This window comes from Pelecanus crispus, chromosome 11 (assembly GCF_030463565.1).
Source record: "Pelecanus crispus isolate bPelCri1 chromosome 11, bPelCri1.pri, whole genome shotgun sequence".
Taxonomy (NCBI): domain Eukaryota; kingdom Metazoa; phylum Chordata; class Aves; order Pelecaniformes; family Pelecanidae; genus Pelecanus; species Pelecanus crispus.
The window spans coordinates 39045199-39060713 of record NC_134653.1 but is presented as its reverse complement, the minus strand read 5'-3'; the positions used below and the strand labels follow the sequence as shown (position 1 = coordinate 39060713).

The 15515-nt window shown below is 40.1% G+C and overlaps 1 protein-coding gene across 4 annotated transcripts in view; it reads right to left on the bottom strand.

The window, feature by feature from the left end:
* The window catches only part of PPIL2 (peptidylprolyl isomerase like 2), a 73903-nt gene that overhangs the window by 49182 nt on the left and 9206 nt on the right, over positions 1-15515 (bottom strand). For 3 of the 4 annotated variants that reach the window (XM_075718214.1, XM_075718215.1, XM_075718217.1), the window contains exons 6-8: positions 8295-8346; positions 5973-6064; positions 4066-4155 (exon numbers count right to left, since the gene is read on the bottom strand). In XM_075718214.1, coding sequence (XP_075574329.1) covers positions 4066-4155; positions 5973-6064; positions 8295-8346 — 234 coding nt within the window. The remainder of the gene's footprint in view (positions 1-4065; positions 4156-5972; positions 6065-8294; positions 8347-15515) is intronic. The other variant, XM_075718216.1, reaches the window with a different exon arrangement.

The window sequence follows — 15515 nt, the reverse complement described above, 5'->3', positions numbered from 1 at the left end:
GGAGGCAAGAACACTGCAACCAAGCTTCAACAACACCAGCCTTCCTATTAGAGATACCCTGTCCCCACAGACCTCTAAGTGCTTTACATCATGCCTTACCCATTAAGTATAACTAATAAATCTTGAAGTACTTGAGCTGTCTGTCAGCTGGTAGCACACTCGTGACATTTGCAAGGGATGCTAAGTTAGGCTGAGCTGATCATCTTTCGAGGTAAAAGAATACAAGTGGCTTTAGAGTTATGAGAAACAGACAAAATACAACAGCAATATTCCATTTAGAAGAGATATGAACCAGTACACTTGAGAGAAAAATTATCTGAAGTACTGATAAACTGTAAGGAGAGAGAAACTTGGAAAAAAGTAACACCTGCACTGTAGAAGATGGAAAGCTTGACTTGAGTTTATGGCAAGATCACACAGCTTAAAAAAGGCAATTTCAACTTAAGGGTAATGAGCTACAGTCTAAAAAGTCCAGTCATACTAAGATTGCTGGTGTCTAGGAAGGATTTCTAATGGAATAATGCCACATGTATTTCTGTCATCAGCAAGATATTAAACAGGAATGCATGACATCTTTTGCCTGAATAACTACATTCCAGTTTTGGTAATGTATCTTGCACACCAGGATATGGTATTATTCTTTACCTCCTGCCCTGAGGGGCTGGATAATATCGCCATATGTTGATGAAAACCTGCCACACTCTACCCCAGGACATTTGCATTTCAACAGGGAAAAAAGCAATTTCTTCGTAAGTGCAGGAAGCACTGTGGATTCCTTTACAAACAGAAGCACACCATAGATCTAAGATAGTGTTATTAACAACTAAAGTTGTGATTTTTGTTTTTTTAAGTTCCAGATCCAAAATAATTTGTCCTTTTTAACAAGTAAACTTAATAACAATAGGACACAAATAACTATCACTAAAATGAAAGTGACCAGCTGAGATGGTGCTCACCAGAAAACGTATCGGGGATGGATTATGATTAGTGTTTTAATAATGTTTAGCACTGAGAACAGAATGAAGAATTTTATGCAATTCTTTCTCTTCTGGAAAGAGCAAATTTTTTCGGTTTTGTTTTTAATTATACACATTAGGAGAGAGAGGTCAAGTTTGAGATCAATTGCTATTCTGGTAAAAGAACATCCCTAGCAGCTGTAGGATTGCCCTTTACGTATCAATAAGGAAAAATGCGATCATACAAATAATCTGTGAGCATACATTATTCAAATGTTCCATTTATCGTGCTGTATTTCACCACTAAACGCAGGTACCTCATCTGCTTCCTAGGACATTGAGAATCAGCCTCTGGAAATGCTATTTTCTATTGAGAAACACAGCTATTGCAGCCAGTCCCATTCAGCTGTTATTTGCAAAGCAAAGAATGTTTTTATAGCAACTTCCTTTCTATCTACCTTTTTGCTAAACAGCAGGGTCAGTGTTACCAACTCACTCTCAATTCCAGCTCTCGGATACCACAGTACTCAATTTACATGGGGGAATCGGAAAACAACAAAGTGATAAATTTCAGCACAGAATTGAAAGGTTTTTGAGAGAAACGGGATTTGGGATAGAGCTCTAGAGCCACAAATTGAAACACAACAGATTGCAGTCACGAACTCTGGCTAACAAACAAAGCCACAGGTGGCAGAGCTTGGCAGTGTGAAGCCACCATGCTGCCTGCAGTGCTGTCAACAAGAGAGCTGGTAGAGAAGACACTGGTCTGCCTTGCAACAATTTACAGGAAGAAAATACTATAAGAAAATAACAACAGATTCCTATACCACATACACATAAGCAATTTTAATACCCAGGCTAGTCATACCACTTGAGACCTAAATTCTGGCCTTGACAAAGCAAGTCAGGGTAGGTAGCAGCACTTGAATAGGAGAAATCGAGGTATCCTCGCAAGCTTGCAGCGGGTGTTGTGCAGTGCATTAAATGGGTCTTACTTCTCATTCAACACCCCAAAGCCATTTTAGCCTGTTTGTTGAAAACCCTTTTTTGAAAAAAATATTTAAACGCTAATTGGATGAAGGGTCAAACTTTAGCTGGTTAACAGCATTCAGATGGTCCAAACCTCTTCCAGTCCAATCCCAAGACGGGGGTATCTTTGCTATTTCTAAACTTATTTGAGAAGAGTATACCACAAGATTGTACACTACAGAAGTGGTGTAACACCAATCCATAATGAGTTATTTACTTAAGAGAAACAAATCTACTCATGTCTTAGGAACGTCGTCCTAAACGGACATGAGAGAGGTACAGGCAATGTATGGCTGTGACCTCCATGCGGCTGGCAGGATGACTGTACCAGTGACTGGACAACTGTCAAAATCTACTTAGTTTCTGTTAACAGACATATTCCTCCAAGCAAGACAGAAACCCAACATGTCAAGAACAGAGCAAAGGTGAAAAATATTGATAAAAATCACCTATGTTCCACATATGGAACATCTAAATTGCTACCTATTGCATTTTGAGATTTAGGGGACTATAGCATCTGTTTGCTTTTATGAAAAATCAAAAGGTAGTCATGTAACAGGAACACAGTCTTTATACATACATTCAATTCCAAACCTACAAAACATACCAAAATGTTTTAAAAATGACTGCACATTTCAATTATTTGTTGAAAATAATTTGGTTTTCCATACTGATGCACAGAAACATTTTTAGTCACTCATGTTGTCTCTTTTTACCATTCCAAATCCATTAGCAACCATGCAGTTACATTCAAATAACATTCTGTTGGGAGCTTTCAATCTGAAAAAGCTATGTTTTTTGCTTCCGTTGGATTAAAAACGTTTTACTTTGTTGCATTAGCTTGAATAGCCATAAACCCAAAGGAATAGAGGAAAAATATTTATAAACATGCTGTTCAGCACGGGGGAGTAGGGAAGAGGGGATACATTTCATTTAAATGTAGACGTAAATGAAAAATATTTTTCTATTCAAATTAGACTGTATTAGCCTTGGTTAGTGGCAATTAACTGTTCACGAGATGCATACTAACTCAAGACTTCAATAATAATGACCCTTGAATCTTTTTTCCCCTATTTTGAGATCATGCAAGCTTAAAAATGCTTACTTTTAAACAAAAGTTTTAGATCTTTTGATACTAAACTTCATCTGTAAATAAGAATCTTCTACACTCTGAAGTTTACAATGCTATTTTAATTTAGGTTTTAATTCTGTTAAAATCAGTAAAAGACCAACATTGGTATCTATTCAGAAGAAAACCATTCTAAGCAAGCACTTAAAAAAAATCCTCTGGTTTCCTACTTATTTTACTCTACATTTAGAGAAACATTCTATAAAAAATGCTTTTCTGAAGCTTTGACTCTTTTAAGCACCTTCAAAAGAGTAAGATGCACAATCACCTTCAGTCTTAATGTAACATGTTGACTTCCTAAACGTTTATACACTTGACATTCTAAAACACGTTTCTTTTGATAACATGGACCATGCATTGTTGGCTCTCTAGAGCTGAAGACGATTCTGCACACATCTTTCCCTTTCCTCTACCCAGTCTTTTCCCAATGCACTTCTATTAAGTCTCACAATAAATCAGAGGTGTCAGCAATAAATCAGCAATTTTTCAGGTAAGATTAACAGAAAAAAACCCCAAAATCTTCTGTGTAGTTTCATATCTAAAACTTACAGTTATGCACAAGATCTTATATGAGTTGGATACAGTGAAATAGTGAGGAACTGCAAATACATTTATCAAAATTCATTTTTACATGGCATCCTTGACTTTATCTGTGCACCTTTTTTTTTTCTCCTTCAATTAACAAAGTTGAAAAATCTGCTTATCTACAAGGCACACAATAATCGCTCTAGAGATTTGTCAAGCTCTAAATTATATGGCATCTTTGTGGCTCATCTGGATTAAGAAAGAAAATACAGCAGTTCACCTTCTACCCATCTGCAAGACACACACAGAGACAACGTTTCTCTGCTCAATTATTCTAGATTCCTGCTATAACAGTGTACGTAGCAACATTTCATCCTCTACAAAAAAAGCTTTATTATAAGACATGTAACAGAGAGAAAAGTTTACCTGCAGTGTCACAATGTCTTGCCGAGTGAAGGGCTCATCTGTCAAAAGATCCTTGTAGCTCTTTGGTTTTATGTTCAGCTGCTCAACTGCCTAGCAGCCAGGCAAAAGTCATAGATATTAATAATATGATTCTAATGTGCAAATATCGCAAGTAAATATGCAAGTAAATAAAAGCTTAAAGTACAAATGATAAAGCAAACAATTTCACCCTTCATTGTCAACTGGCAGCTGCAATATTTTCATTGTGTGCTTTAACAGATGAGAAGTTTTTGTCTTTCATCCCTACAAAACTCAACAGTTTTGTGTGGTTTGTTTTGGGGTTTTTTGTTTTGGTTTTTTTTTTTAAAAAAAAGAACCTTGCAGTCTCCATTCCATAGTTACGCATATCATTTTAACCAAATTCATCATAAAAGTACTGCCAAAATAAAAAAATCTTGCTTGCAGTTTTCCAAGTTAAGTATTTTACAGATGGTATAAGACAGGCAGCTTTAAGAAAGCGTCCGCATCTCCCCCACTGTCAGCAGCGCTCAGGGAGACACGCGTGCCCCGGGTCAGCTCTTTACAACAGCAGAGCGGCATCAGCCCCTCGCACTCTGTCCACCCCAACTGCTGCACCTGGCCTGCAGCAGCCCTTCCGTTCACCTGTGAAAATTAAATGATGCTCCACAAAGCAGCAGCGTGTTATTTCATAGTGAGAATCAATGTGGAGCAAACGCTTTGTCGTTACAATCAAATACATCATGCAGAGAGACGACTATGGAGGTCTACCTGAAAAAACTGAATCTGTCTTATTCGCCCACATGTCCTCTATTCTCCTCAGATGAAAGTGATAATATTTTTCTAGTACCTCCAGAAGTCCGTAAATTAATTCTGTGCTTACAACAAACCAATAAATGCTACGGCTTCAAGTGGTACACCGCACGAGAAACAGGCCCTGTCAAGGGCACAGCTTGTTTAGGAAGCTCTGTATCAGAAATTGTGGCAAACTGAGCAACAGTTTTACACGATCGACAAGCATTTAACAAAGACTACTCTTAAACTCATTCTTGCCTTTTAACCACAGCCATCAAAGCAGCATGCTTCCAGAAGGAACAGAAAATACTTTCTATTTTAACCTAAACTTGACTGCTCTCACAGCTGGAATGAAGACAGTTCAACTACAACAGAGCAAGTTTTCAAAGACATGATGAATCCAGACTTTTCCTTGATTGCAATGCTTCCAGCTTGTTCCTCTCAGTATCTGAAAGTTCTACTGGAATTTCCCATCAACAGATTTCAAAAAGCAGGTGTTTCAGTGTTCAGACTTTTTACAACACTGGATATGGGTGCATTAATTGAAGGATTTATTTGCTACTGAAAAATAAATAAACTTTGCTTTTACAGTAAGGATTATGCAAACAAGTCACAACTACAATTCCAGCTGGGTTCACGCAAATGTTCACAAAACACAAACAAAAACACAGTTAAGTGTCCATTAAGGCATTCGCTCTGCTCTCTCCCCAGCTCCACTTAAAATACTCTTTTTTATTCATTGATATGAATAGCAATGAGGCAATTTGTGTTGTGGTGATGACTCTGTATCAGAAAGAAGACAACAGAAGATTTGTCTATTAATTCAGCTGAGGAGCCATAAAAAGCTACTCATTTTGGTCTACAAAATTCAGTGCATGCAGATTAACTTAGGAAAAGGCTTTAAAAATACCTTTTAAACCATATTCTAGGGTTGTTCATATATTGAAGGCAAAAGTGGGACAACAATTTGGGAAGTCAGTTCATCTCCTTGTACTTTAATTTCCCCAGCTGTAGAACAAGAATAAAACTTACCTATCTTTCTAAAGCGTTTTGTGATCTTGAATGAAATGCATCAAGTATAAAATATTAGTAATGAAATGCAACAGAGAACCTACCTCATAGGCAAACACATTTCCTGTTGTCTTGATGGCCACAATATGGGAGTTATTGGTGAATACAGTAAACAGCACTGGACAGTGGTATTTGCCTGATGAAGAGGAAAAAAGTTTAAATTTGGCATGAAGTCGCTGCAACTGTTTTGAAATATCTAGTTTCTATTACCTCTGTGAACGCTATTTACATTAATTTTTAAAAGAAAGTGTAAGTTTAGTGTGTGTTTAATGGTGTTATAACTGTGCTTTGATTCTTTAGTGCCAAATAGGAAAAGTAACATTTAAGAGAATTATAAAGCAAGCAATGAAAATGGAGTTTTGAAATCTACTGCCCTCAATCCCCCAACACACAACTTTGTCCAACTTGCTTGATACCTATGAAGTACCACAATATAATTGTGATTGTTGTAATCAAAGCTCCATTGAGAGCACGAGCCTGTACCCTGTAAAGTGCCCAGTGCTCTGTTTTCAGCGTTGTTCCCAGGAATAGAAGTTTAGCTTACATCCAACAAAAAAGTTGACAGCAGCCGTTGTGCTTGTAGGAGAGGAGAGCATTTTGTATTCAGATGTGGCAAGCAGAGTGCCATTAAATCTGAACACGTTATTCAGTAAGGAACCCAGCTTGTGCTCTAATCAAGCTGTGAATTTTCCCAGGAGGGTCAGCATAAATATTAAGCATGTCAACAACAAGCAAACTGATGGAAGGCAATGTACGAGGAAAAAGAAAAATGTCTGGATGATCTCAGCAGAAAGCAATTAGAAGAAGGTTATTAATACTTGATCAGTTTGCTAGACCTGGGGGTTTGGGTGAGATTTTTGAAATAGGTTGGGCCTATTTGGTTCTTTTTTTCCTAACTACCATCTGAGAATCAAAACCGGCAAGGGAGAGCAGAACAGGGACTGCTCGCAGCACCTGCAAAGACAGGAGAGGCAAGGACCTGCGAGTATCTACCCATGAACGCATCAGCCAGAGCTGGCCCTCTGACCTCCAGCACACAGGTGCAAGTAAAAGCTGAGGACTGTTTCTGTTAATGCCACCAGAACTGAAGGAAAGCCATTACCACAAGGGTCTGAAATTCAAGAGGAAGTTTAGAAAGGGATTTTTGGAAGTTGCATCAGGGTATGGCCCAACTGATGGATACAGAAACGTGCTGGTAAAATGTGAGGCCTCGCTCCAGCTGCGTGAAAAAGAGCGAATCGCCGTGTTTCAGCTCTAGCAAAAGCAGAACTGCTGAGGGCACACGCTTGTTGATCTGGACAGAAGGTACTTAGCTAAGGAAGGATCATTAAATGGAAGAAACTGCAATATCTGAAGACCTTTTTTATTGTATAGGTGTGAACAGAGAAGATCCTACACACGTATCAACCATTCTACATGTTAAGATTTAAAGAAAAGTTTGCTGGTAGCCAGAAATGCAACATTTTACTCTTCCTCTCTTGTTGCATCTTCTCTCGATCTATTAATGACACAGCATGCACCTTTTTAAGGAAAAGGCTTCTGAGACTACGTGGCTGCCATCATTCCACCCCAGCATTATAAACTGGACTTCTTTAAGGAAAGCACAATATCGCAGTATCTTTCAAAAAGCTTAGCCACAGTGACTATTGATCTTTTTTTAACATTCTGCTTTTGAGACAGATGGAACACAAAATGCAGAAGAAATTCATCAGCTAGAGACAAGACCTTGTAGTCTATGGACTATTGGTAAGATAAGGAGACAGACACTCCAGAATTTTATTTCCACCTAATCCTTGATACTCTCATTTCAAAGAAATCATTATCTGCCTTGTAAAAGATGAATTCATCTCCAATGTTCTCTTTTATTCCTAGCATCCTCTCTTAGATGGCAGATTTTATATCTTTAACCCTGCAGAAATAGAACTCAAGGCTGCTTTCTTGTGTGCTGCTATTCATAAAATCCCACGTGTTCATTTAAGTCTGATTTGTTTTATAAACAAAAAGTAGCTCAAAACAAAGTGAATCGCAAACAATGCCACAGGCAAGTTAGAAAAAAGGTAACTTATTATAGAAATTTAGCCTTTTCTGAAAATTTTCCCTAAAGTAAATAGTACCTTACTGCAGTAGTAGCTATGGTAAAGTAAAATTGCTGAATAATTTACAGCTCTCCAGTGTAAAGAAAATCAGAAATGGAACTTTAAAGGTAAACACGTCACTCACAAGAAGCAGTTATTTTACTCAAAAAATAAAAAACATGATAGAAAACACAAACTATGTAACTTTACCATGAGTAAGACAAACCAGGATTTATTAAAGCACTCATTAAGAAAAAAAAAAAAAAAACAACAGAAAATTATAGCACTTACCTTCACTGTTTTTAGCAAAATTTAGCTTTATAAGTGATTTGGCATCTAGTTTCTAAAGAAAATGAAACATTAAAAAAATGAATCACAACAGAATCTCACCGTGGAAATAAAAGGAAACCGTAACATCAGTGTTAGGATTTTAATAGTACATAATTTATTAATAATATATTGCAAGTTATCTGAATCATCAGAACCCTGGGAATTTAAGTCACAGACAGCCCACAGAAACAAGGCTCACCAAGCCTGAGAACTGGGATGTGTTTATTTACAGTGTTGTAGTGTGACACAGCCCAGCACGAACCAGAGCGAACGAGCTTGAGAAGTTGCACAACTCTCTCTTAGCACAAATTGGAAGGGGAGTTTGCATGAAAAGCTAAGAGGCAAAGATCATCGCTGCTGATCAGAAGTGACAATTCAGAAGGGACCTCTGACGAACGTCATAAAGCCAGCAAACCATTCTGCCAGTCAAGGTTGCTACCTTTTCTGAAATAACTGTAATTTTTCTTTTACCTCAGGAAACGTGTAGTGGAGCCCACATGGTAACTAGCAATACTGAAGAGAAACTGAGGCACGAGTTCTCCAGAGAGGCGCTTGGGGTCATGAAGGCAGACCCAGTTAATCCCCAAGTAACAACTCCATGGAAGAGGGAACCAAGATGGCAGCCAAGGTTGGGAGGCCCTACAGGCTGACAAAATGAGGGCAACGTTCTCCCACTCCAGAGAGGACACCGCAAACTAAGCTAGCTCCTCTTCTCCCACACGTCATCGGAAGCATGTCTACAGCATTTTTCCACTGCCCGCTCTCCAGAGGGGCCTTCAAACACAGCGGGGGAAGAGCTATCGGGCTGGCAAACACTTCTGGACGATCATGCTGCTCCCTCCTGACAGCATTCCCTAAGACATGAAAGCCACAAGCATGCCCAAAGTAAGAGCGCGCCTTCAGTAACGCGACGGGGCGGGCGCACGTATGCCAGTCACTTAAGAGGGTCAGTACATGATTTGGGCGCATCGCTGGCACGATGGGCACGCCACAACCCGGGACGCCGCAATGGCACAGCCCGCGGGATGGTTAGGCAGCGCTTGGCTGGGGCACCCAGCTGGAGACGACGTCCAGCCCAGCAAGCTGCGAGGCTGAGTCGGGATCTCAGATACTAAAAAAGCCCCAGCAAACCCTTTGATTGTATCAGCTGTCAGAGACAGTTTCACTGCCAAATTGATCGTTAAAAGCACACACAGCACAGGCCTTTTAAAAGAAACAATCGGTTCTCTTCTCAAAACACACACCTGAACAGATTAGGGAGGTTTTTATAACCCAGACAGCTCTTTATAAACAGATATATATACATATATATATATATATAACAGCGGAGATCCGCCGGCCACGGTGCCAACGCTGCTAGTTCAATCATTATGGCAAAGAGCGATAACGAAATCATGTGAAGCTAAGTCAGTGGGCTTTTCCTGCCTAATCAAAATTCATATTCTTGGTTCAGAGAGTACCTGTTATGACAGCTGGACTTAGTCATTTATAGGAGGGCACTTCTCAAATTGTTTTCAGCCAACTGGCAGGCTCATTTGCTGCCGGAAAGGTAACCAGCTCTCTAATTTATTAGCAAGAAGAGCAATGAGGGCTAGTAGGAGTAAGATGGGGAAGAGAAGAGGCCAGGTTAGGTGATAGTTAGTTAGGCAACGGAAGACCAGTGCCACTGTTTTTCCTTAAGCGGATTCTCAAAAAAATCCAACCCCAACATCTGCACACTGCTGGAGTACAAAGACAGACAGCAAAGGCAAGGGCAGGTTCTGAAATGACTAAGTGAATGCAGAGCTTTATTCATTTATTTATCTTCTAACTAGAACAAAATTGTCAAAGTAGTAGTAGGGGAACAGCAGAGTTGCCAAAATGAACATATGATCCTGGACAGATCTCTTCAACCTAAACAACTTACTAACACAAAGCAGCATCCATCTGTGCACATGTTGTGCAACAGCCCAAAAATCACGTTCCAGAAAAAGCTTCTGTAGAAATACAACCACTGGAAACATTAATAATTTGAAGGCAGGCCTCTACATTATCTTCCCGGCAGACTTGAGCTACCCCCAAAACATATGAGCAGATCATCTTTAAACAAAAATGGAAACAGTTCCCTAAGGAACAGTTTAGCATGACTGACGATTCATATTTATACCTTGACAGAAGTTTAGTGGAAAAGACAGACTAAACTGCTGTACAGACTGTAAAGGTAGCAAAAGCTGCAGTATGCCGTTTCATCTGTCAACGTATGATGTATTGTTAGAAGTGCTGCCAAGTCCTCAGACTCTTACTCCGTACCCAGGGAAATAGTATGGTATTTCAGGTCTCATCTTTCCGTAATACGGAAAAAGGTTAGTTTTCAGCATCAGTTACTCACGGTGGATCAGCTGCTTGTGCTGGCATCTGCTCCCCACCGAGACCAGCACTTACACAGTCTTATATGTCAACGGCAAATAAAAAAATAGTGATTTTCATACAGGAATTGAAATACATGCACTGCCTGGAGTCTTTTTCCAGGATGAGAACTCTACACTAAAGTGCTGTATGAACATTACAAACTTTTATTGCCACAGACTGGCCTCCTATCAAGCTTGTGTTGAAGAAGTGACCTTGGCATGTCAGCTCGTGCCCTCTGGAGCAGCTCTGCGCTTCAGCTCTGCTGGCAACTGCTTCGCAGCCAAGCAGTCCAACGCTGTATCAGGAGAGAACTTCCTTCTACTGATAAAGGATGTTGTTTGTGCAATGTATTTATGAAAAGGGATGGAAACGGACCGAGAGTTGTATATGAGAAAATATGTGGGGGAAATATAATTAGGGCAACACCTTAAAACTATTTTGAGAAGTTAATTAACGTGTCTTAATGCATGGAAAGACAAGAGGGGGATTTAGTGTTTTGTCAAAGGAAACCTTTGGAGAACCAGAACAGCAAAACCAGGTGATTATCTGCTACAAAGGACTGCCATGGCCTACAGAGGCAGCTCAGTGCCCACGACCAGGCTGCAGCATCGGGCAGCTGCACACGGAGCAGCCGCAGAGGAGGGAGTCAGCCCGCACGCCAGGACTGCCAGTAGGTACAATTCTGAGACACCCACGTTACACAGGAAACTCTGAAAGAACATGATATAGAAAACCTGTATCATGTTTTTTTCCTCTCAAGTTCTTCATGTCACATGAAAACAGGGTTATCTTGCGTGTGGGTGAATCTGCTTTTATTTATTCTCCATCAAAAGCCAAAGCTTTCCAAGCACTATCACACAGTTTGTTGCCATGGAAATGACCATTATGCCACAAACAGGCGCCAGTCTTCAGGGGGAAGAGACAGCAGGGGTGAATGAATCCTAAAATGAGTTAAAGTACTTGTTTTCATATATTTCTTATTACTAATAAAGCACAAGAGAGCTCAAATATTGCATATACAGAGCTCAAGTTCAAAGCTGTTTCCAACCTGAGTTTCCCCAACACACACCTACCATCCAGTTTCAGCCAATCTCCAATGAAGAAAGCAAGGAAAAAACAATGTTTATTAAAAACACTTCATCTAATTAAAATTCTAAATTCTTAAGGAAAACGAAAGGCCACAAGCATGCGCCACTTCCCCTAAGCAGAAATAAGAGCTGCATATTCACTTCTAAAAATATTTTATGCAAAAATACTGGAAAGCAGACGCATTTCGCAGCATGTAGTACCAGCTGCTCCACAGCAAGGAAGGGCTAAAAAAACAAACCCCAAAACTGTGCAAGCTTTTTTCTCAGCTGACTCCTCTCTTGCAGGCACACTTCCACAAAAGCAGCCAAGACTGCTTTTGGCCATGACCTACTTTCTTGCAGCAGCGAGAAGCCCCACTGCCCCGCGTGCCCTCATCTGCCAGCTGACAGCGCTCGCTCCTGCGGGATCCCAAAGGGCAGCGTCCTTTAGTGATACCCAAAGCAGAGGTTATTACGATGCGTAGGTTAGTGGGGCACTGTGGCAGCTCATGGATGAAGCACGCCGATTGTTTTGAATTAAATCATTCTCTGTCATTGCTGTATGTCTTATGAAGATATGACCTACAGTCCCCACGCATCAATTAGCTACCCCCTCTGAATCCCTTTGCTCTGTGGCTGCATGTTCTTCTTCTTAACGAGCCTCTGACCCTGTTGGATACGCACCAGTCTGAAAAGCAATCAAAACGGGCTCATTTGATTCTCTGCCCACACATGGGCAGAGTTGGTGACATGCGGCAAGAGCTGTATTTCGTAAACACAGACTTTCCCACTCTATCAACAGTAACTGAGTTAGCGTTAAAATGTTCAATACTTGGGGATCGGACACCCTTCTGAATGGCCTCTGGCAGGAATGCACAATAATCCAGTGAAGCTATCGCAGGGAAAAATCGTGTCACATCTGAACTGGTTGACAACACAAGGACAAAGTCATCCAGGGCTGATTGGTAGGTTCTCATCTCACCAAAACAAGCAACACAGAGTTACCTCAAATAGAAGAGAAAGCCAAACGAGACACTAAAACACAATGTTGCCTACCAAGTACCAAATTTAGCTTAACAGCAGCAAATTAATTTTGTATTAAATTCTTTGGTTCCTTTAAAGATAAGACCTGTTACTTTTTGCATACAACTTCACATTTTAAGAAGCGCTCTCACAATTTTCCCTGCTATAAAACCTTCAAGAAATGTGGGGATATGAATTGAATGAATAGTATTGGAGTAACTCCATGTATAATGTTCCTTATTTCAGATCTTGTAAATGGATTTAAATGATGGTAAAAGGCATTGGAAATCCTCAACAAGTCTATGCACTATGGGAATGTGATTGGAAACAGCAGCGCTGTTTTAACAAGATAAGCCATCTTCATGTAGTTTAATATTTCATGAAAAATTTTGGGTCAGCAGCCAAGAGACCAGAATAGTCTCATGATTCAAGGTATCATTTCTATGTTCAGTTCAATGGCAAAAATGCTAGATATTTATCACATGGACAACTGTCTACCAAATGCTAAAAAGATACCCTCAATTAACATTCTTGGATGAAGCTGCTGTTTAACTGCAGCTTTCATCTACTACTGAACTGGTATGGAAATGGACACAAAAGATCCTTCATTACCCACTTCCAGACTACGGTATTTTCGTATTTAAATTTTAATTAAACTGACATCATATGGTCACCAAAGCCTTGTCCAGAGAATCATAAAAATATGCTTGATAACACACATGGCTCACAGATACTAGCAATAACGTTGCACTATCAAAGAGCAGATTAACAGAAATTACCATGAGAAAAAGATGTGTAGTTTCATGTGCAAGATTAAACCTGCAGTCTTAATGTAGTCAGAAGTCTATCAATCCAGAGACCCACAGCCAAAGACAACACGGTTCACGGAAAATAAAGCTTTGCAGAAGCATCAAAAAACTAGTCTCCATTTGAAAAACAGGCAAGTAAGGATCTGTGGGAAACCTCATGCTGCATCTCATTTAAGGCTACAGCGTTTCACAGCTGCTAGTTTTTCAAGTGTCACAATCACAAAACCCCATCCAATATGCACACTTCCACCAAAACATGGAAAAGGAAAAAAAGAGACCATCTATTCAGACTGTAAAACTCAGATGTAAATACTTCTTTGCTATAAGGGAAATAATGCATTAGGAATAATGCTAGACACATTTATCTGCCTGTGTCCAGAGCTGGCTTACTGGATAAAACACTGCCTATCACCAGCACAATCCCCATCAGCAAGGTGGGAAGGAGGCACAGCAGCTTGGCCAGTCATGACACTGGAGCGTTTTAAACATCTCCTTTTGCTAAAGCACTTGAACAGTAAGTCTAGGCAAATCTGATCTTCTTCGCCCTCACTGTTTCCCAAAGATACAGGGAATTGAAAAATAAATCCCCCTTTTAGGACAGATAAAGGTTAACTCTTAGTGGTGCTGGGCGCACTACTGTAAAACACACAGATACACTCTGGAAAAGAAACAACCAGCTATGCACGTGTTCGTCAGTAACGAAGGAGGGTGGGAAAGTTTCAGAAAACCCAGCAAAAAAGGAGCCATCTTCCAGGTCATCAGCCTCACCAGGACCTTCATCACCTTGCCCACCCCCACCTCCCCCCGCTGCGTTTTATGACCGTTTCCAGTTATGACACACAACTTCCTGGTCGTTCCTCTGGGCAGGAATCATGTCCTCATATGTTTCTATCCAGGGGCCTTGAAAATTTATGGTCACTAGTCAAATATTAACTCATTTAGACTGTTGACTAAAAGCTAATAATTTCTGAAGCCAATGAGGTAAGACGACATGGTTCAGTTGCTGCATATTGAAGAGTTCATCTCATTCAAAGTGGATTCTAGGAATTCGAGAGCAGCCCGTGTCTGCTGCCCCCAGACAAAAATGCACCTGGAGACAGATGCTTAATGACGATGGCTGTAACCATCCGTGCCTGAAAGACTGCCACAGGCCACAGAAATAGAGGCAGCAACATTCAACTGGACACACACACACACAAAAAAAAGAAAGAACCACTACTCATCCTGGCTAACTCTTATTTATAAATAAGTACCTGCTTCTGAAATGACCTGAGCTATCACGAGAAAATGCAACAAATTACCATGTTCTGACAGCACCCTTTGTGTCTCAACACGTACACTGAAGCTGTTTTCTGTCTTACACTATCATGTGTAATATATCAAAGTATTATCAAAGTATTTCAGGAAGAGATTATAAAGTATTCCTACCACTGTGCCAGGCATTCACCCAACATTTACTGTGTATGATTAAGATTAACTCTGTTCAAAGAAGATAAATTAAAATTAAACAGACGTGGAGAAGGACAACTGTGACCATTTAGGGTATAGAGAACTTAAAGGTAAGAACATCTGACAGGAAAATACAAGTCTGAACAAGAAAATGTCAAGAAAGCATTAAATTCCTCTGTACCAAACACACAGCTGTAAACACTAACAGAGAGAAGAACAGTTTTGGCACAAATACAAACGAGACTAAGCTGGTCAAACCCCAAATTTACAGAAGATATCTATCACATGAAAAACCATCAGAAGAACCTCTCGGCAGTCATAGCAGGAAGAAAGTAAACACCGGTTCAAGACAGAGCACGCAGTTTGCAAAGCAGATTGCGAGAGCGCTGAAGACCTCAGAAAGTCTTCCAGTTTTCTGTTCCTGATCATTTCACCCTTCCTTCTGC